The 20,564-nt window shown below is 37.2% G+C and overlaps 1 protein-coding gene across 6 annotated transcripts in view; it reads left to right on the forward strand.

The window, feature by feature from the left end:
• Positions 1 to 20,564, forward strand: part of rps6kc1 (ribosomal protein S6 kinase polypeptide 1) — a 173,293-nt gene that overhangs the window by 71,362 nt on the left and 81,367 nt on the right. For all 6 annotated transcript variants that reach the window (XM_051654727.1, XM_051654728.1, XM_051654730.1 and 3 more), the window contains 2 exons: positions 9,567 to 10,189; positions 18,383 to 18,980. In XM_051654727.1, coding sequence (XP_051510687.1) covers positions 9,567 to 10,189; positions 18,383 to 18,980 — 1,221 coding nt within the window. The remainder of the gene's footprint in view (positions 1 to 9,566; positions 10,190 to 18,382; positions 18,981 to 20,564) is intronic.

A 20,564-nucleotide genomic window follows, 5' to 3' on the forward strand; every position in this document is an offset into this window, starting at 1 on the left:
TAGAAAGCGGACGCATGCGGAAAATGCACGCAGTTGAATCACAATAAGTGAATAATGCGGGGGAAAAGCCGATGCGTGCTGAAACATGGCAGATGTTAAGGATTAAAAGCTGAAAACAGATAGGTAAGTGATGCTAAAAAAGCTAGCAGGCTACAAACACAGACTCGAGCTAGGCACCAGCAGCAACAGGTAAAATCCACACAGATGGAACAGTAGAAAAGTTGAAAAACCCGAAACACGCGGTAAAATGACAAAGGATAAAACGATGAACGTATGAGAATAAGAATAAGCAGGCTACAAACACTCGTGCCATAATGCGTTTAGGGACTCTTGACAACCGCAATAGGACTAAAGAGAACAAGCTCTGAATTTAAGTGTCAACACTTTTCCGAACGCACAGAACATGTGCAAGCCCTCACTGTTTACAAAGAGGATGGTTTGGATAAATTCATCACTGTATACTGTATGTGCAATGCAGAGTTCTTGCAGGAGTTTACAATGTTGTATAATAGTGACAGTAGGGAACTCATTAATACTGCATGATCTTGCTTGGGATAATTCAGAATTATGTGTAACTGGGAATCTAAGACATTGCTTATGTTTGTCAATTAGTATTGACATTGCATTATAATTAATGCAAAGTTTGCCATATTTTTTATCTGTCACGCATCCTGTAAAAAAAAATCTTGGCCAGAACAGAAGCTGTTACTTACCGATGTGGCCATTGAGAATGCGCATCAAAGGGAAACAGATCCTGTGACATCACAAGGTGTGACGCAACATTAAGCGGTACAGGAGAGGCATGATCAGTAGAGGGCAGTCGTGTTTCATTCTTTGAACCAACACCGATTGCTAATGGTTTAGTTAGTGAGTTCATTTCTCACATGGGACCACCTTAGCCAGTTTAAAAAAAATGCACAGCAAGCGATATTGATCAGCAATGGCAATAAACTATTGTTGACTTCATATCATGGACTATGAGTATAAATGTATTAAATTGTTGCATGTTTCATTTTGATATATACTGTTTTGTTAGGCTATACTCATTTATTCAAAACTGTGTGCTTAACATAATTAATGAGGGAATTAAGTATATGCTTCTCCCATAAAGAATTGTGAATGATTTTGGCAAATCAAAATCCAGAGGTTCTCAAATGTAATAATCCAACAACCCTCTAAGAAATCAGTCAAGAGTCTGTGTTTTATAATCAACTATCCATAATATTTTTTTACAATACACCAAACAATTTTATTTATAAGACAAGCATTCACAAATGCTCTTTGCAGTGAAATTAACAATGCCTATCCATATTAATCCATATAAAACAACAATGCATTTGCTCTACACATTGAAATTTAATAATCTTTTAAAATAACCTAATACAATTTTTCAAGGAACTCATGGCCTCCCTGCAATAAACACGTATAGCAGCCCACACTTTGGAAACAGAGGTATTAGAATCAGTCTCACTTTCAGTCACCTTTGCAGTCCAGCGTTTCTTATCAGAGCGAATTGTAGCCTTTATATTTAAGATTTTCTAATACCTTTCTAACAAGGTAGTAAATTAAAATGCACAAGAGAGACAGCACCCACAGAAGACACAGCAGGTGACATGTCTAACTAGACAGAGGGGCGTGGATATTGTGAGAAGAACAACACATGTATTTTAATTCTAAGAAGCCCGCCTGCGGTATGTTGAGTGATTTCACATGATGGATTACTGATGGCGCATGAAAAAACGCATGTTTTCAAAGACCGCATCTGTAACATCCGTTAACAGAAACATGGACAAAAAAAGCAGCATGCACGTGAAATGATGCAGGTTCGCATGTGACTTTCTCCCTTACTGACTAATCTCCCAGGCGTGAGTTCTTTAATCGATGCAGTAATTAAAATTTTTTGCCTTACACTTCACGGCAGATCCACTGGAGGACAGATTATATTATCAAGCATGTCAAAACTTCTCCAGGGCCCAAAACACCCTCAGACCACAGAGGGTTAACTTGCCCTTACCACCTCCAACTGAATGGTCATTACGTTGGGAGAAAGAGCTTTGAGGCATTCAGCTCTGGCCTGTTTTAATTCTATGGTTATAGCGGCCATTAGCTATTAAGAGCTGCTAATGTCTCATTCACGCGGTGATCGTGGTGGCAGAAAGCCTTCTCTGGTTGACCACCCACTGTACATAAATATCTATGATAGCATTTTGGTGTATAAACTGAGCACAAAATAAGAAATATAAGAGCACTAATAATATAGCCCTAACAACAGAATTGAAATCTACATAGGTGTGAAACAATGAAAGGTAATTTAATGAGCCGCAAATTTAGCCTACCTCTATTTCATAAATTAATTCCAAGGGATAAACTCTTTTGTGTTTGACCTTCTAATTTCAACTATACAGAGTATTTAAACCTACACTTAAAAAATCTAAATATAGAAATAAAATGTCAAATCAAATATATCAAATATCAACTTTATTAGAACAATCCTACCAAAAATGCAATTACTACCTTACTCTTAGACGATAGGCCGAATGTCAGTGTTTCAAAATACCACGATAATAAATGAATAGGCCTATATATATATGGGGGGAAAAAAAATCTGGTGATGCATTTAAAACAACTGAACATGGCATTGAATTTTAAGCATAGGCCTCATCACGTTTAAATGAAATGTGTTTCAAAAGCCAGCTTGTTATCTGCTGAGAGACAATATTTTTTTATTTTTTTTTATGAGAATCGAGAAAAAAAAAAAGGTTTCACCCAAAAAAAACGCAAACAGTAAACAATAAAAATGGTCTAGATATTTCACAGACAAAAACGGCTTAATCATTAATGTGTCTACATATTTTTATTCAGAAGCAAAAGCTACATGTTTAGGAAGGAGATTTGAGCGAAGCCTGTTGATGCCTGCTGCAGAAAACACTCTCTCGGCTGGGACAGACGTGGAAGGGACAGCTATGCGTGAGAGATTAGGATATCGACTCTTGTTCATCTTCCACTATTGGAGAGGGTTCTGGTCCGGGTCCATGCAGTGATATTTGTCATATTTCTCCAGCTCTGTTGGTCTGCTAAGCATGTTTTAGTAGTATTCCTCAGCAAAAATAAATAAATAAATAAATGCAATTGACAGCCGTTATTGCTTTGCTGCTTTCGCTTCTTCAACAGCAGATAAAGATTTGTCCCCTGACTCTGAGCTCACATCCTTGATATTCTGAGTAATATTGACATTATCATGAGCCCTGATTTCCTACTTTTGTGAAACTTGTCCACACAGCGCTTGTTTTCTGTGACGTTACTCACGCTAACAGTTTAGCACCTACAACAAATAACGTGAGGTGGCTACCGTCAAATTTAAGAATATAATGTTATACCATACTTATTTATACTAATTGTAATGATATTTGTGATTAAAAAAATATTTAAACTACAATAATTCCAATATTAACACGCTATCTTAAGTATTAGAATTAAAATAAGTAAAAACCTTAATTATTTTTTGTTTAAAAATTACTAGTTGACGTCACTAATCAACTAGTCAGCTGTTGAATATTGAGCCATTCTTGCACATCCCTAGTACATGGCATTCACAGGATCTATTCTGTCAAATTTTGTTATTTTAGTCATACACACCAGGACAGTCTGATGACGTGCCAAATTTAATATATTTCTGTTGTCAGCAACATATCAAATGATTAGTTAATTTGACAGTGAAGGACAGATGTAGCATGTAGTATCAATGTTGTCCACTAGAGGGAGGCGTGAGATAAGATCTCTTGAAAGTCTTAAACCCTTCAAGGATTTTATTTTGCTGTACTGTGTGTCATGTGTTAATATGTGCATAAATAACAACGTAAATCATCAATATATAGCCACAGCCATTTCCTTGTGACTGTCAGGTACTGAAGACTCAGGAGAAGAGATAAGTGAAAAAACAAAGTCTTTGTTAGACGGAACAGAGAACAAAAGAATAATAAAAATCAAAAACAAAACTCTGTCAGCAGTGGAGATTATATCCAGCACACAATGAATAGTCCAGAACGTGATAAGCCAACAGATGGAGTCACGATCAGATCTGGCAATAAATACAAAGGGAGAGATCTGAATTACAAAGGTTGAAAAACACAGGCAGGGTCTGAATAGAAAAAAAAACAGACTGAGAACAAAACAACCGATAGAGATTAGTGGACTGACTGCACAGGGCAAACAGCACAAGACAATCTGACACAAGACAGCAAACACAGGGGAACTAAATACGGAGAGAAATTAAGAGGGATAATGAGTGGCTGCGATAGTAAAGCCGGAGCGAATGAACATAGAGGGTGCAGCCACCACGAGGCACATGTCGAAACAAAACAAACACACGAGGTGAGGGAAAACACAAACACAGGCAGGAGAACAGCGTGTGGATAACTCAGCAATCCTGACAGTGAATCAGAAAAAAATTATTTACTAACTGCTAAATTCATCTAATTTGCCAGATACACTCCAATAGTCCAATGCTGTACATTCTCATGACCTAATGCACTGTACGAGCCATAGACCATATACACAGTTGTTGTATATATACATTTCCAGGGACATCACTGCATTTTCCAGCAGGACAACTCCAAATCCTGCCCGGATTACAAGTGCATGACTGCGTAAGCAGAGAGTGCGGGTGCTAGATTGGCCTGCCTGCAGTCCTGAGCTGTCTCCAATTGAGAATGTGTGGCGCATTATGCGCAAAATATGGCAACAAAGGCCCGTACAATTGTGCCGCTGAAGACCTGCATAATGGATGAATGGGGGAAAATTTGGGCTAAACTTTACAAATCTGTGTCTTCAATGCCCAAACGCTTAAGTGTTATTGGAAGAAATGGGTTTGTTGCACAGTGGTAAACACTCAAGTGTCCCAACTTTTTTAGAGTGTGTTGCAATCATCTGAGTGTATATTAAAAATAATAATAATAATAATTAAATTCACAAGGTAAGACATCAAATAAATTGTTGTTGTAGTACTTTCAATATGCTGTAGCACAGGGTGAATATAATTTACAAATCACTCCTTTTTGTTTTTATTAGCATTTTCCATATTGCCCCATCTTTTTCAGAATTGGGGTTGTATTTGTTAAAGGGATTTGCCAAGAAGAACAATATAAATGTAAGTCAGCACACATTTGCATGCCTTCTGGGAACAAGTGACTGAAGAAAAAAGCCATAATGTAGGCTGTATATATATATATATAAAAATACGAATAAATGTCGTGAAAGTCATTAAAAATGACTTTTTAATTAGTATTTATTTATTAATTTTTTTATATATTTGTTTTCCAATAAAAATGTTCAAAACATTTTAAAACAAGGTACATTTACTTGAGGAGCTACACTGCACAAAATATTAAGATTTGTTTTCAGAGATTTTTTTTTAATTTTTTTTACTTGTTTTAAGTAAATAAAACATAAAAATAAAAAAGAATGAATACATTGAAAAGTGATATTGAAAGTATTGACACATTTTTACCAATAATATTTCTGTTGAGCTTAAAGAAAAAAAGTTATCTTCACAAATTGAATATTACAGAATATTCGATTTATTGTTTAAGTGGCCTTCATCATGATGTATACTGCTTAAACGTGATTTTAATGGATGCTTGGGGTAAACTTTACTACTGTGACTGCACACAAATAACTAATATTGGCATTATGTTCATGCTGTTTAGCCAGAGGGGAACTGGCCCCCACAGTGATTGGTTTCCCCCAAGGTTATTTTTCTCCATTAACCAACATCTTATGGAGTTTTGTGTTCCTTGACACAGTCGCCTTCGGCTTGCTCACTGGGGTTCTAAATACAAGTATTATTTAATGAATTATTTATATACACAATTTACAATCATATTTAATCAAACTACACAATGATGACTAAGACTTTATAGATATTACAGTTTCATTTTCCGTTAAAGCATGATTTTCTGTAAAGCTGCTTTGAAACGATGTGTGTTGTGAAAAGCGCTATACAAATAAAATGACTTGACTGTTGTGCAATCTCTGACTGGGATAGAAATACCAATGGTAAAAAAATAAAATAAAATGGGATCATATTATAAGAAAAGAACAATAGATGTTAGTAAAGGTTCATTAAAATATAAGAATAATACAACAATATAAAAAAGTGCAAAGATGTCAAATTAATTGTATTTCAAAAGGTAAACATTATTTAAAAGGTAATTCATTACTTAAAAGAGGTACTTCAAGTAATTAATTTGTAGTTCAGCCCAAAAAAATATTTCTCTCATCATTTACTCCTTATGCCATCTCAAACTTGTATGACTTTCTTCTGCGGAACACAAAAAAGACATGTTGATGGAGATATTATGTGATTATATCCATAAATCCAACACTTGTAAGCTCTACAAAGGACATAAAGGTAGCGTAAAGTGCATCGAGTGTTTTAATCTATCTTCTGGAGTTTTACGAGCGGTTTGGGGTGAGAAACAGAGCAAAATGTAAATACTTTTTCACTGTGAATATTGGCATTCATAGACGCGATCATGAATTGAAGCTCAATTACACTTCCTAGTACTTAACGTTTACATTTTGGTCTGTTTCTCACCCAAAACCGATTGTATCGCTAGAGTAGACATTGATTAAACCATTCGAGTCGAATGGATTACCTTTATGTTGCCTTTATGGCCTTTTTGGAGCTTGGAAGGTAGGACCCCATTTACTTGTATAATTGTATAGATATATTCGCATCAGATCTCCAATTCTCCATCAGAATATCTTTGTTTATGTTCTACAAGTTTGAGATGGCAAAAGAATGAGTAAATGATGAGAGAATTATAATTTTTGGGTGAACTATTCGAACTTGGGTGAAAGTCATTTATTCATATTTAGAATCATATAATAAAATAGGGGTATATCATTTCCTTTAAGGCTTTATACATGTTTTACACAGGGGTAGAATGAAATAACATTTAAAATATCAGAGTATTTCCCAATACTTAAATCATGTCTTTTTTTTGGTCAACTTTAGTCTTGGACTATTTTACATTTACACTTACTTTTAGAACCCAGCCTACCTGAATATTCTATTCTGTTCTATTTGATTATATTATATAGTAATATAAATATATTTTATTGTTTTGGGCTGTCAATCGATTAAAATTTTTAATTAAATTAATTACATGATGTGCCAATTAATCATTCGAATGAATTGCAATTAACCGCATAGCGATATTTACTGAGAAAGGACCCCAAGTAAAGGTAATTTAGAATAATTAAAAATAATTATAAATATAAAATATAGGCCTAAGAAATATTGTTATTCAGATAATTCAAATACATTACATCATATTGCATCATAAAGCATTAAGACAATACAAAAATTGTCTTTAAAAGGTAAAATATTGTTTGTTTTATTTCCATATCATTGAACATATTGAACCCTATTATTTGCCTACTTCCCTGTGCTCGATCTGTGTACTCATGCATCAGATGGGTGCTTTTGGAGCATCTCACTTTGGTTGTGTCCCGTCCAACTAGTTTTCTGCACCTCTAGTCATAATCGCTGTGGACACTGGACACTGTCAAGTTAAGTGTAGTTTTAAACTTTGAAATACCCGTCTTGAGATTTCTTCATTCTGTTGTGCTGTCCAGCTGTCATTGAGTGCAAGTCATTTGTGGAAGTAGTAAATATTTCTGTTCTAAATTCTTCACTTCTAGACATTATTTTAAGCTTGTCTGATTAAACTTACAAGCCCTTATTTCGCTTGAAGGAAGATCTATGTGAAGACCCAGTTGTGCTTTAAAATCCCCATGTCCAGAAGTGATCGACTTGGTTAGTAGTGCATTAAGTCATTTATATTTGTGTAGCGCTTTTCACAACACACATAGTTTCAAAGCAGCTTTAAAGAAAATTATGTTGTAACAGAAAATTAAGCTTTGATGTCTTAAAGTCCTTATTGTGCAGTCAATAAAGATAGTTTTCCTTTGTTTGGGTGTGAGGCTATAAGGATACTCAGTGTAGTCCAAAGGGGTGGGGGGGAAATCAATTCTCTATTCTGAGTTCATTTTAAACCGCAGCAGCGCTGTGGCGCACAGCAGAGACAGATATAGAAACAGCACAAAATAATGATGAGACAGCGGTTCGCGAGATGTGGGTGATGTTTTCATTTCTTCTTTTTTCTTTTTCCCGATGCCTTTCTCTCTTGTGCGCTCTCCATTTCATTGGTTTTTGCCTGTTGCCAGTCACTCGCTTGTCAGGACAGTATGCACACCTGAAATCCATCATAGCGTGGGTCATGCGATCTTCTACTTGCAGAGCAAACAGATGGAACAGTTCATACGAGATGCTTGATAAATTTCTGAAGCAACAACTGTGCTATTTAACCCGCTTTACTATCACCTGTGCAGGTGAGGAGAGGAGAAGCTGACAGCTGCACTCTCATAGAAACAAATATATCTCTCATCCTGGACCAGCAACTTCAAGTTGTGGTTTTAGTTAAAAATTAAAATGAATAGGCATGGCATTGATTAATTTTAAATAGTAATTAAATACTATTAAATACTACTAAATTAACAATGCTTTAAACAACAACAAAAATATTTTAATAAAATCAGTTGAAGTATTTAATTGTATTCAGAATGTTTTGATTGAGAACCAGATTTTTATTTATTTTTTCTTGTGCTTTTTAGATATTTTTTTATAAGATTCTAAAGAAAGAAACTGAAAAATTGTGATACTGTACTAAACCAACTTATGGATATTCCATGTTTTGTTCATGGCTCATACTGATTGTAAAATGCCAGTTTATGTAATGTGACTCTGATTTTTGAAAACAGCTGTTAAATAAAAATCTGAAAGGGGAAAAAATAGAGTAAAAACAAATTTTGAAGAAACTGAAAAAAAGAAATTGGAGGACAAGATGCATCGTGATGCACTGAGAATCATTTTATAATTTAATCATTACCCTTTGAATCGTAATTGAATCGTGAGGCCAGTGAAGATTCACACCTCTAGTACATATGAAAAGAAGCCATTTTCATGAGCAGACAGAGCAGCATCTGTTACTAAAGAACAATTCATTTAGAAATGGAAAATCTGCAAATATAATTAATGTGTTTTTAAAAGCAACATCCCGTTTAGAATGTATTAAAGAACACTTTCATAATTGCAGTTGTATATCCATACAGTATATCTAAACAGAACAATATTTTTACAATAATATGAGGAGCCTTGATGTTATTGTAGTAATGGCAACTGAAGGAAGAACAAGTGCAAGTGCAAATAAAAATATTACAATATTAATAGAATTGTTGTTGTTCTAAACAATGAGTGATTTTAAATTGTAATTATTTGTTTCAGATTTTGGCCCAGTGTGTCTACAGTTTCAATTTCGGTCACTACATTTTTGTATTTAGGGCAAGGCACAAGGGCTTTTGTCATACTTGTGAAACTTTTTTCATTATGCTATGTCATCCTTTTTACCTCTCATATGTTTGCAGGTGTAGTATTTACTGTTTTCTGCATTCTGGGATTTATGAACAGGATGTTGAGTGGTACTTTTTCTTGTTCTCATTAGGTGGTAAACTGTGGTCTCACATCTGTAAATATCTGCATAGTAGCAGTACAGATGACAGCTGTGACATCCCCTTCATCCAGAGAGCTCACACCACAGCGGTCTGCTCAGCCTCGAGCCCCCCGCTCGTTGGCTCCAGCAGCACAGAGTATGCCGCACTGCACCTGCCCCCAATGAGCAGCCTGAGCCTTGCCGAGCACACGTTAACCTTGACACAGCCCGAATCTGCCAGCAGCTCTGAAGAAGAATGCACCAACAGCTACCTGAAGCTGTGCAATGAGTATGAGCAGGAGAAGCTGGAGCCCGATGTGCTGGGTGTGCACAACGATGCTGAAGATGCAGAGGAAGACAGTGTTGTAGTGGGGACGCCACAACTAAATCACACACATTCGATGATGAGCAGTGATAGCCTGTGCTCGCCCATCTCGTCGCAGGAGTTGCGCTTCTTCACTGAGGAAGAGCAGTCGGCGCACTCTGATCTGTTCACACAGTCACCTGACTGCCTCAACCACTCAACACCCATGGAATTGTTCCGCATCGACAGTAAAGACGGTGCAAACGTCTGCAAGCAGCCACTCGTACCCTCAGACGCAGGTGTACAGCTCACAGATGAGCCAGTCGAGAAGGTATACTAAATTTAGTCTCAGCAAGCTGCAGCTTTTTCTGGCCAAGAACCGCCCACTTAGACAGGAACAGACCGTCTGACTGACATATAAAGTGACCAAGCACAGTTCATATTATTTTGTACGTGCTTTCTAGGGGAAGGGTTATCTAAGATATATTATATGGTAGCCCAGCAGTGAACAACACAACGGAATCAGCAAAGCTAACAAAAGCTGAAAACACAATGGAAATAAACCACCGCACATCAAAATTAAGCAAAAACACAACAGAAAAGCCACAGCAGAACAAAATTAACAGATAAATATTTATTAAAAAAATTATAATGCTGTACTTACTTATTAGTCCAGAAGTGCTTTGGACAGTTCTCATTCAGGACAATCCATGCCTGGCTGGGTTTCCACCTGAACTCTTATTTCACATAACTTGATCCACATTTCTGTGTTATATAGAATTTTATTTTGAATTTATATTCAAAAATACATTTCTAGCGTACATGGCGTCTCTTCAGTTGAGATTTCACCTATGGGAACCCATTATGCCTTGACCGGGACACTTCTCTTGTGAATGACTTGTGGTGATTTTGGAAAAGGTGATATAGGGTAACAGGGCGCATCCATTCTCATTAAATGAATAGTTAATTTTGTTGTGTTGTGGCCTAATTTCGTTGTGTTGTGGAATTTTATTTTGGTAATAATAGTAGATAAAAAAATTTATAATTATAGAAATTAATTGAATAATTAATAAAGTGGCTCAACAGTCTCCTTTTGCACAGAAAACAGAAAAATAGGGACTTGAACAAAACTCTGAATATGTTTAAAAGTTTTGATGCCCCTTACTTGTTTCTTAAGATGTTTGCACACTGGACACATTGCAGGAAGGACAAGGCACAGGTATCGCACTTCTTCAAGAATGAACAATGTGATGTTGATGAGCTTACAAGTTGGTGTATGAAACCGTTGCAACTGTGCAAACATATATTTCATATGCTGACGTTTTTTTATGCAACTTCTCTATCTGTAGCCTTTAATAGGCTTCATTCAAGCTCTCAAACCACAAAGATATTCTTGTTTCTTAAAATACATTGTATCAGCTATATGAAGGATATATACGCAAATGTATGTTCAAGCCATGGCTAAAGTAAATAATCTGTGTCCCTTGATAAAAATTTTGTAGAATATAATGGAAAGCTCAGTGGCGCAGCAGAATTTTGATCAGCCTCCGAAGTCGTAGCTGGGTGCCGCCAAGCAGCGGTGTGCATACGTTCATATAAAAAAGGTTTGGAATAATGGTCGAATAAAATCGCTTATTATTCGTGCAGATCGGTTTTTTATTTTATTTTAGGGGGTTGAGCAAATTTACTGTCCAATTTGTTACAGTAAGGGAATAAAAATTAGTGTTCCAAAGAGGTTTTGTTTTCAAGTAGATACGTTAATCATAAATTCATGTTATTGCTCATGTTGATTTGGACAGACGTGTCCCTAGAGAAAGGGGTGTTTTTATATAATATTGGATTACCAGAATACCAGACAGTTGTGACAAGCGATTGCTGATGATCTACTGTTGATTAATTACTGCTCATACAGTATTTATTAGTCTACATGACATTTATTTTAGTGTTAATATTGTAATTCATTGTGGATGATTTTTAGAGTGCATGATTCATTTGCTTTATTTGTTTGTGTGAGCTGGGAGCACAGACATTTCAAAATAAGAATCCCCAGTGTATTGCGTGCTTTTTCAAGGTTAAAAGATTAAGTTAAAAGCCCTGTGTTATGCAACAACTTTTTTTTTTCTTGGTTAATATTGCCATTTTTGTTGCACTATAACTGCATCTGGGATTTTATTCATTTTAGACTTTTGCTGCCTTCAGGTCTTTGCCTGCCACATTAAGGACATACTTTTTTAAAGGTTAACTTAGTAATTTTCTTTTTTATGTAATCTTTTATTTTTTTTTTATGTAGTCATGATTAATTTAATCCATTAATGAAAGTGTCCGGTAACAGGGCAGGTACTAAGATTAAGCGAGTAGTATTTGGCTGGTCATATGATCCTGACATGGTTGCCCCCCATCTCCGTGTAGAATTTAAACAGCTTTTATAAGGTTGCTGTTGTGATTGGAATCTTCATCTCATTTGAGTGCTCATGATTTTTTACATTTCAAAATTAAAATTTTCACATTTCTTTTGGAGTAAAATGTTTTACTGAGAAAACATTATTGAGTGCATCCTTAATATAGATATTTTTAACACTGAAAAAATAAATCGTAAACATTTTGGTTGATTGATCAGTTATTTGCCTTTTCACCAGCTTAATTCTTAGATCCACTATCGGTCAAACTCTATAATGGACAACATGATGCAAGCACAGAGAAGGTACCTTTACTCAGGACCGGTCTCAGTAAAACATTTAATAGTGCTGCGAGAAGCTTTTTATTTTTATTTTTTTATTTTTTACAGCTATTTCTAATTTTGTATTTATAGTTGCTACATTTGTTTAGGCCATTGTTTTTAGGCCTATTTTGTTTTATCCACAATATAACAAAAGTTGAATATAGATTATTGAATATTGGAAAATCTGCATGTGTGATGCCTGTTAAGAGCACTGCAATAAAAAACATGCAGTGAGTCATTGTATAAGGCCTACAATTAGTACAATTAGTCTCATGTCTACTTTGCTATGGAGAAATCTTAAGCGCTCAAACTTAGCGCATGTCCATGAACATGTTTTCAGTGTCTAGGTAATGTTCCTTCTGCTTTAGGCAACTCTTGTGAGACATGTATGCAGGTTTTTATCAGTTCATCAGGTAACAAAATTTTGTTTAAAATTTACCAGACTGCTACAATGAGCACCTCGGAAGAACAAGTCTAAAACTTTTCATGCTTGCAAAGTTTATGGCATTGAATCTTTGAAAGATATTAAAGAATAGCTACTGTTTGAAGAAGATTAATTACTTGAATGAGCTACACTTTGTTGCATACTCTAAATAAAAAAAAAAAAAGTACACACACCTGTTGGCACAATGATGCTATCATTTCTTGGTGCTCCGTTTCTTTGTAGAAAAACCATAACAGTGGATATGATAAATATTCGCCGCTGTTGGCTTCTTGTCAATAAATTGGAAAGAGCACACAGACAAATTATTCAGAGGCTCTTTCAAACAGATGTTCTGAAGCCAGTCCTTCTGTAGGCAGCTGATGGGTGGAGAAGCTCTTCCATCATTTTCAGTTTGATTTCCAAGTACTCCGGTTTCAAACAAATAATTCTGGGCATAGAAATGCATCACCTCTTCGACTTCAAACTCTTCAGACATGTTTTGTAAGTGTGGTTCTCTGGTTTGTGTGCAGCTGTGTTGTGTTCTCTGTTGTTTTGCTTTAACTGGAATACCACAGCTAAATTAACAAAGTGTTTTCTTGCTTGAATGTCCCATCTCGTGAATGGGCGCTGTGTCAGTTGCTGCTTTTGTACACTCTTGTGAACATTTTTCATTTTTTAATTATCCTTTATTTAACCAGGAAGGTCCCATTGAGATACAATATCTCTTCTACCAGGGAATCCTGGTCAAGATGGGCAGCATAAAAAAAAATGTCACACAGAAATACAAAGAAGGCCATAAAATCCACACAGTAAACAAACACAAAACATATCGGGATCAAGGACTAAAGAAAAGAAGAAAAGCAATAGAGATCATAAACTACTGTTAAAAGCATTGAAATTGTTGTATAAAAACTTGAAAGACTTTAAAATGTTTTTAAACAGATCAAAAGATGGTACAGATTCCATGATTAGTATGCCTTGGAGCTCATTCCATGCATACAGAGCATGATTGGAAACAGCAGCTCTACCTAGCTCTGTATGGGTAGTTGGTGTCTTGAGTAAAAAAAAAAATTGTGTCTGATATACAGGTGCATCTCAATAAATTAGAATGTCGTGGAAAAGTTCATTTCAGTAATTCAACTCAAATTGTGAAACTCGTGTATTAAATAAATTCAGTGCACACAGACTGAAGTAGTTTAAGTCTTTGGTTCTTTTAATTGTGATGATTTTGGCTCACATTTAACAAAAACCCACCAATTCACTATCTCAAAAAATTTGAATACATCATAAGACCAATAAAAAAAACATTTTTAGTGAATTGTTGGCCTTCTGGAAAGTATGTTCATTTACTGTATATGTACTCAATACTTGGTAGGGGCTCCTTTTGCTTTAATTACTGCCTCAATTCGGCGTGGCATGGAGGTGATCAGTTTGTGGCACTGCTGAGGTGGTATGGAAGCCCAGGTTTCTTTGACAGTGGCCTTCAGCTTATCTGCATTTTTTGGTCTCTTGTTTCTCATTTTCCTCTTGACAATACCCAATAGATTCTCTATGGGGTTCAGGTCTGGTGAGTTTGCTGGCCAGTCAAGCACACCAACACCATGGTCATTTAACCAACTTTTGGTGCTTTTGGCAGTGTGGGCAGGTGCCAAATCCTGCTGGAAAATGAAATCAGCATCTTTAAAAAGCTGGTCAGCAGAAGGAAGCATGAAGTGCTCCAAAATTTCTTGGTAAATGGGTGCAATGACTTTGGTTTTCAAAAAACACAAAGGACCAACACCAGCAGATGACATTGCACCCCAAATCATCACAGACTGTGGAAACTTAACACTGGACTTCAAGCAACTTGGGCTATGAGCTTCTCCACCCTTCCTCCAGACTCTAGGATCTTGGTTTCCAAATGAAATACAAAACTTGCTCTCATCTGAAAAGAGGACTTTGGACCACTGGGCAACAGTCCAGTTCTTCTTCTCCTTAGCCCAGGTAAGACGCCTCTGACGTTGTCTGTGGTTCAGGAGTGGCTTAACAAGAGGAATACGACAACTGTAGCCAAATTCCTTGACATGTCAGTGTGTATTGGCTCTTGATGCCTTGACCCCAGCCTCAGTCCATTCCTTGTGAAGTTCACCCAAATTCTTGAATCGATTTTGCTTGACAATCGTAAGGCTGCGGTTCTCTCGGTTGGTTGTGCATCTTTTTCTTCCACACTTTTTCCTTCCACTCAACTTTCTGTTTACATGCTTGGATACAGCACTCTGTGAACAGCCAGCTTCTTTGGCAATGAATGTTTGTGGCTTACCCTCCTTGTGCAGGGTGTCAATGATTGTCTTCTGGACTTCTTTGTCAGATCAGCAGTCTTCCCCATGATTGTGTAGCCTAGTGAACCAAACTGAGAGACCATTTTGAAGGCTCAGGAAACCTTTGCAGTTGTTTTGAGTTGATTAGCTGATTGGCATGTCACCATATTCTAATTTTTTGAGATAGTGAATTGGTGGGTTTTTGTTAAATGTGAGCCAAAATCATCACAATTAAAAGAACCAAAGACTTAAACTACTTCAGTCTATGTGCATTGAATTTATTTAATACACGAGTTTCACAATTTGAGCTGAATTACTGAAATAAATGAACTTTTCCATGACATTGTAATTTATTGAGATGCACCTGTAGCTGCAGTTATAGTACTATGTCCTTGTCTAAAACCTGATTGAGTTTGACTTAAGATGTTATGAAACAACAAATAATGCTTTAGCTGTTTGTTTACACAGGATTCTAATACTTTAGCTGTAACAGACAATCTAGAAATAGGGCGAAAGTTATGCAGCACAGAGAAATCTCCGCCTTTCAATAATGGAAGAACAAACGCTGACTTCCAGGAGCTGGGAATCAAACCACAGCTTAGACTGAGATTAAAAATAGAGGCAATGGGTCTCGCTATCAGATATGCAACCATTTAAAAAAAATAAGGCTCTATTTAATCAGGCCAGCTGACTTTGTACAATCAAGACTTGATCATGCTTTACAAACCTGTATGGGGGAAATGGGAAGAAAATAATTATTTATTTTGCAATTTAAAGGAATGGCCACATTATCTTTAACATCTACAGGGAAACCTGAAGGAGTGGTTAAACTTACATTAACAAAATGCTTATCCTTAATTTCATCATAATTTACCTTTAATAAATCAGGAACAGCTGGAGCTTCCAAAATGTACTAGAATCATTAAGATTCTTATTTATTAAGTTAAGGTAATACTTTTTGCATTTTTTATGATTCTGGTGCATTTGTTTCTTAACGCCCTATATTGTTCCCAATCACTATCATCATTACTCCTTTTAGCCTTGGCCCATGCATTATTTTTCTCTGATAGAATATGAGATGGATTTATTAAACCATGGGTTATCTTTACCACTGACTCTAAATCTTCTTAGAGGTACATGCTTATTAATCAGGGCCAAAAAGGTTGTTTTAAAATAATTCCACGCCAGATCAACATCCGCCATTTCACAGACATGGACCATATCACTGTTACACAGATCATGCGAAAAAAGCTTGCTCATTAAAATGTTTATAATTTCTTCTGAAAATGAATTGGGGCTTAGTTTTGGGTAGTTTACAGTTTCTAACACAAGTGACTGTGCAATGATCACTAACATCATTGCTAAATATTCCAACTGAAGAATATTTATGTGGAGAATTTGTGAGTATAACATCAAGCAGTGTAGACTTGTCCATGTTTTAAGTTTAGCCAAGTTGGAGAGTTAATTAATTGCGACAAATTTAATGCATCGCAGATGTCCTTAAGTGAGTTTGAAGATTTCGATTAACTCTCCCAGTAAAACAAAGTCATTTTCTGAAAACGTTTTCAGGTGGTCTGACAGCAGTGTAACAGTGTAATGTGATGCCAATTGTGGGCGATAGCATCCTGTTATTGTAAGATCAGCACCGCTGGGAAGATGTAACTTGATTACAGTTCAAAGCACTTTGGATTACTGATCGACTCAATCCAATTACAATGCAGTGTCATTTTGAAATAAATCGCAACTCCCCCTCCTTTGTTTGCGCAATCTGTCCTGTAGACATGTTATCCATCAATATGAATCATGTTGTTCGAAACTGATGGTTTCAGCCACGTTTCTGACAGAAACATAATGTCGAAGTCAGTCAACTTTGCTCTTGATGTAATCCACTGCTGTTTTTAAGGTCGTCTGGGTTTTCAAGTTGTGTCAGTTCAGGGCCTGGGTTAGGGTGGATGTTACCTAATAGGAGAAGCAGGAGAATCGATAAAACTTTATTTACTGGAGCAGTTCTCCGTCTGTGTCTGCAAGCATCCGAAGAGACAAACTCCTTTTCTGCCACTGTGCGTGCTGTAGCTGCTGGTCTTCATATTCATACAATCCTGTAGGATACTCCGCTGTATTCCAGTGGTAGTACAAATAGAGCAACATCCGAGTGGAGAAAGACCACAGTACATGGCGTAGTAGTCCACAATAAAGCACCCAATCTATCGCTATCCTCCATTTTATCTACTATTGGAGATGACAACGTGATGCTACCCAGTAGGTAGAACAGTCCGACTGACCACATTGTTGTAAGTCACTTTTTTTTTTAAATATTGTATTTGTTATCAGGTCATCAACTGTCCTTGCAAGTAGCACTAATCAAGTCGTAGCAAAATAGCCATCTTCAAAAACATAAACTAAACAACGTAATCACAATACACAGAGACGAAAACAACGTTAAAACACCTGTGCTGCCATCTTGCCACCTGTGGGAGATGTAGACTCACATGCACAGGAGAGCAACGGTTGGTGATTATTTTAAGTAAATAATTAATTGGATTTTTGTTTCTTTCTTACGAAACCTTATTGTATTCCTTCAGAACAAGGCATGAGTCGCATTAAATAATTTGTTAGACTTCTTAATTATACTTTTGCGTCCTTTTGAAGCTTGAAGAAGTGGTCATCAGTGAGCAGTTTTGTTTTTATTTCTCCCTTTGTTTAGAATTCATATTGGTTTGGAATAACACGAGGATGAGTAAATAATGACAGAATTTTTGTTTTTGGGTAAACTATCTTTTTACACCCTTTCTATCTCTTTTCCTTCCATCTATCCATCCATCTTACCAGTTCAGAATGGCCATTTAACTGCTGTGGTTAACTGCAATTGCTACAACCATACTTTTTTAATAGGCGGCAACTGAACGCGTCAAAGCTCATTTTTTATCGCACTACCCTAGCAAACACCAACAAACTTTGCATCTTGTGTGGCTCGTGTCATTTTTGCTTTTAATGACTGTTGTGTTTTATTGTCTGATATTTGAAATGCAATCAATCTTGAAACGTATTTGTCCCACTTTACCTGATGTCCCACTTTTCCTACAGGAAATGTTGGATCTCTGGCGGTCTGACGGTGATCGCTGCTCAAACGAGTCTGTACCAGTGATATCATTTAAAGAGGCTGTACTTGAAGACGTCAATGGCAGCTGTACTGACGAAGGACAACCGCCTGATCTGTTAGTCAATCTGCCAATGGGCAGAGGCAGAGCGGTGGACATGTTAGAAGAGGAGCTCATCGCAGGAGGTGTCACGTTTGCCACAGGGGCTAAAACCTTGCCCACATTTGGCAGGCCGGACGTTCTGCAGCGCAAAGAGGAAGCAGAGTTGGACATGTCTGTTGATGTTGCTACCGTTCATCAAAAAGCAGCCTTTAATAAAGACATGTTTAAATCAGACGTTCCCGAGTTCTCAGATGCATCGGAGGTAGATATTCCTGATACTCAGGTGGACTCTGACAGCGATGGGAAGAATGTGTTTTTTCATGAGCTGGATCAATTGGCGCAGGTTGCGTTACATGCACGCATTCCTGAAGGTCTGGTGAGGAGCTGGGCTGCTGATATGATTGTCGCTCTGGATGTGCTTCATCAGGAAGGAATTATATGCAGAGACCTGAACCCCAACAACATACTGCTAAACCACACAGGTAATGCACACACACACACATACACAATACATACTGCTCAAGCAGTGTTGAAGCACATGCATATGTTCCTAACACACACTACATATTGCTCAATCATGTTTCATTTAAGCAATATTGCACTTGCCATTGTGCTGTTATTTGGCCATTGGTAATCACATTTCACACAGAATGGCCAGCCTCAATGGATAAAAATATTTCCAAATTAAGTCAAATCATGATGAACTGGTGCATGTCACAGAGCAATGCACAGACAGACAGGCGGAGTGATGCTGTCAAGTGTTCTGGTACTGTTATAAATATCAGCACTCTTGTAACTAGGGGTGTAATGGTGTCATTGTTTCATGGAATACCACGGTTTTAAAAAGAGATGGTTATCAAACCGTTGAAATGTATAATTTATGGTATTGCATTCACGGAATTACTTGGATTTTATAAAAAAAAAATAATAATAATAAAAGTAAAGGAATTACATTTTCCATTGTAAAAATCAGTTAATTTAAGAGAGAATTGGCAACATTTACACTGCATCATATAAACTTGACAAAATAACTCTAAATTGCGACGGACGACTCCTGTTTCACTGAACTGTCACTTCATTTTAAAAGCTACACACGCAAACTGCACGGCAGAGAGCACAGCGCACTGAAATGTCAAAGCCTGAACCTTTATTTCCCTCCGCCAAGCGGCTGAAGTATGCGGTGTGGGAATATTATGGTTATTTAAAAGACCCGCAAGGCATCGACAATGTTGATGGCTGCCCAATTGTAAACTTTGTCAAAAAAAAGTGTGATTGGAATCGGAGCTGATCAAGATCGGAGCAGCAGTGCAGCTCCCTCCCTCTCTCTCGGCCTCTCGTGCGCATGTGTAACGGGATAGCTGTGCGGTATGTGTAAACCTCACTCCCCTGGCCTCAAGAGGTGCACTAGTGACTGACACTAGAGGCTGTGGCCTTTAGCCTCCTCGTTAGTGTGTCCGCCTCCCGTGCCGGAGATGTTCAAATCTGGCTAACAGTGGTGGCCAGGGGAGTGAGGTTTACACATACCGCACAGCTATTACGTACCAGCTGGCTCCCGTTACACTCACCCCCCTAAACCTCACTCCCATCCGGGTCATGGCACCACTGTTACGGTCCTCCTCAACCCGGTCCAAGTGGGATTTGGACCAACTTCTCCGGCACGGGAGGTGGGCACGCTAACTAGGAGGCTTAAGGCTACAGCCTCTAGTGTCAGTCGCAAGTGCACCTCTTGAGGCCAGGAGAGTGAGGTTTACACATACCACACAGCTATCACGTACCAGCTGGCTCCCGCTACACATGTGTGGGACGGGACATGTCTTTTGCACTCTTTGTATGGTGGGATTTAATAACCATTAATAACGAGATCACCCACGAGTGCAACTTTGGCAAGAAACGTGAACACCAGTGAAGTCATAGGTCTACTGCATCTAAATAGTTGAAAGTTTTTAGAAACTTGCCAGTCAGGCACAAGTCAGTCAGACACTTGTGAATGCGCAAGGCAAACAGCATACCCCGAAAATGTAGAAATTCTATTTTTATCTCGAATGTAAATCTGTATATTGTGTGAA

This window comes from Myxocyprinus asiaticus, chromosome 25 (genome assembly GCF_019703515.2).
Source record: "Myxocyprinus asiaticus isolate MX2 ecotype Aquarium Trade chromosome 25, UBuf_Myxa_2, whole genome shotgun sequence".
NCBI classification, from domain to species: Eukaryota; Metazoa; Chordata; class Actinopteri; order Cypriniformes; family Catostomidae; genus Myxocyprinus; species Myxocyprinus asiaticus.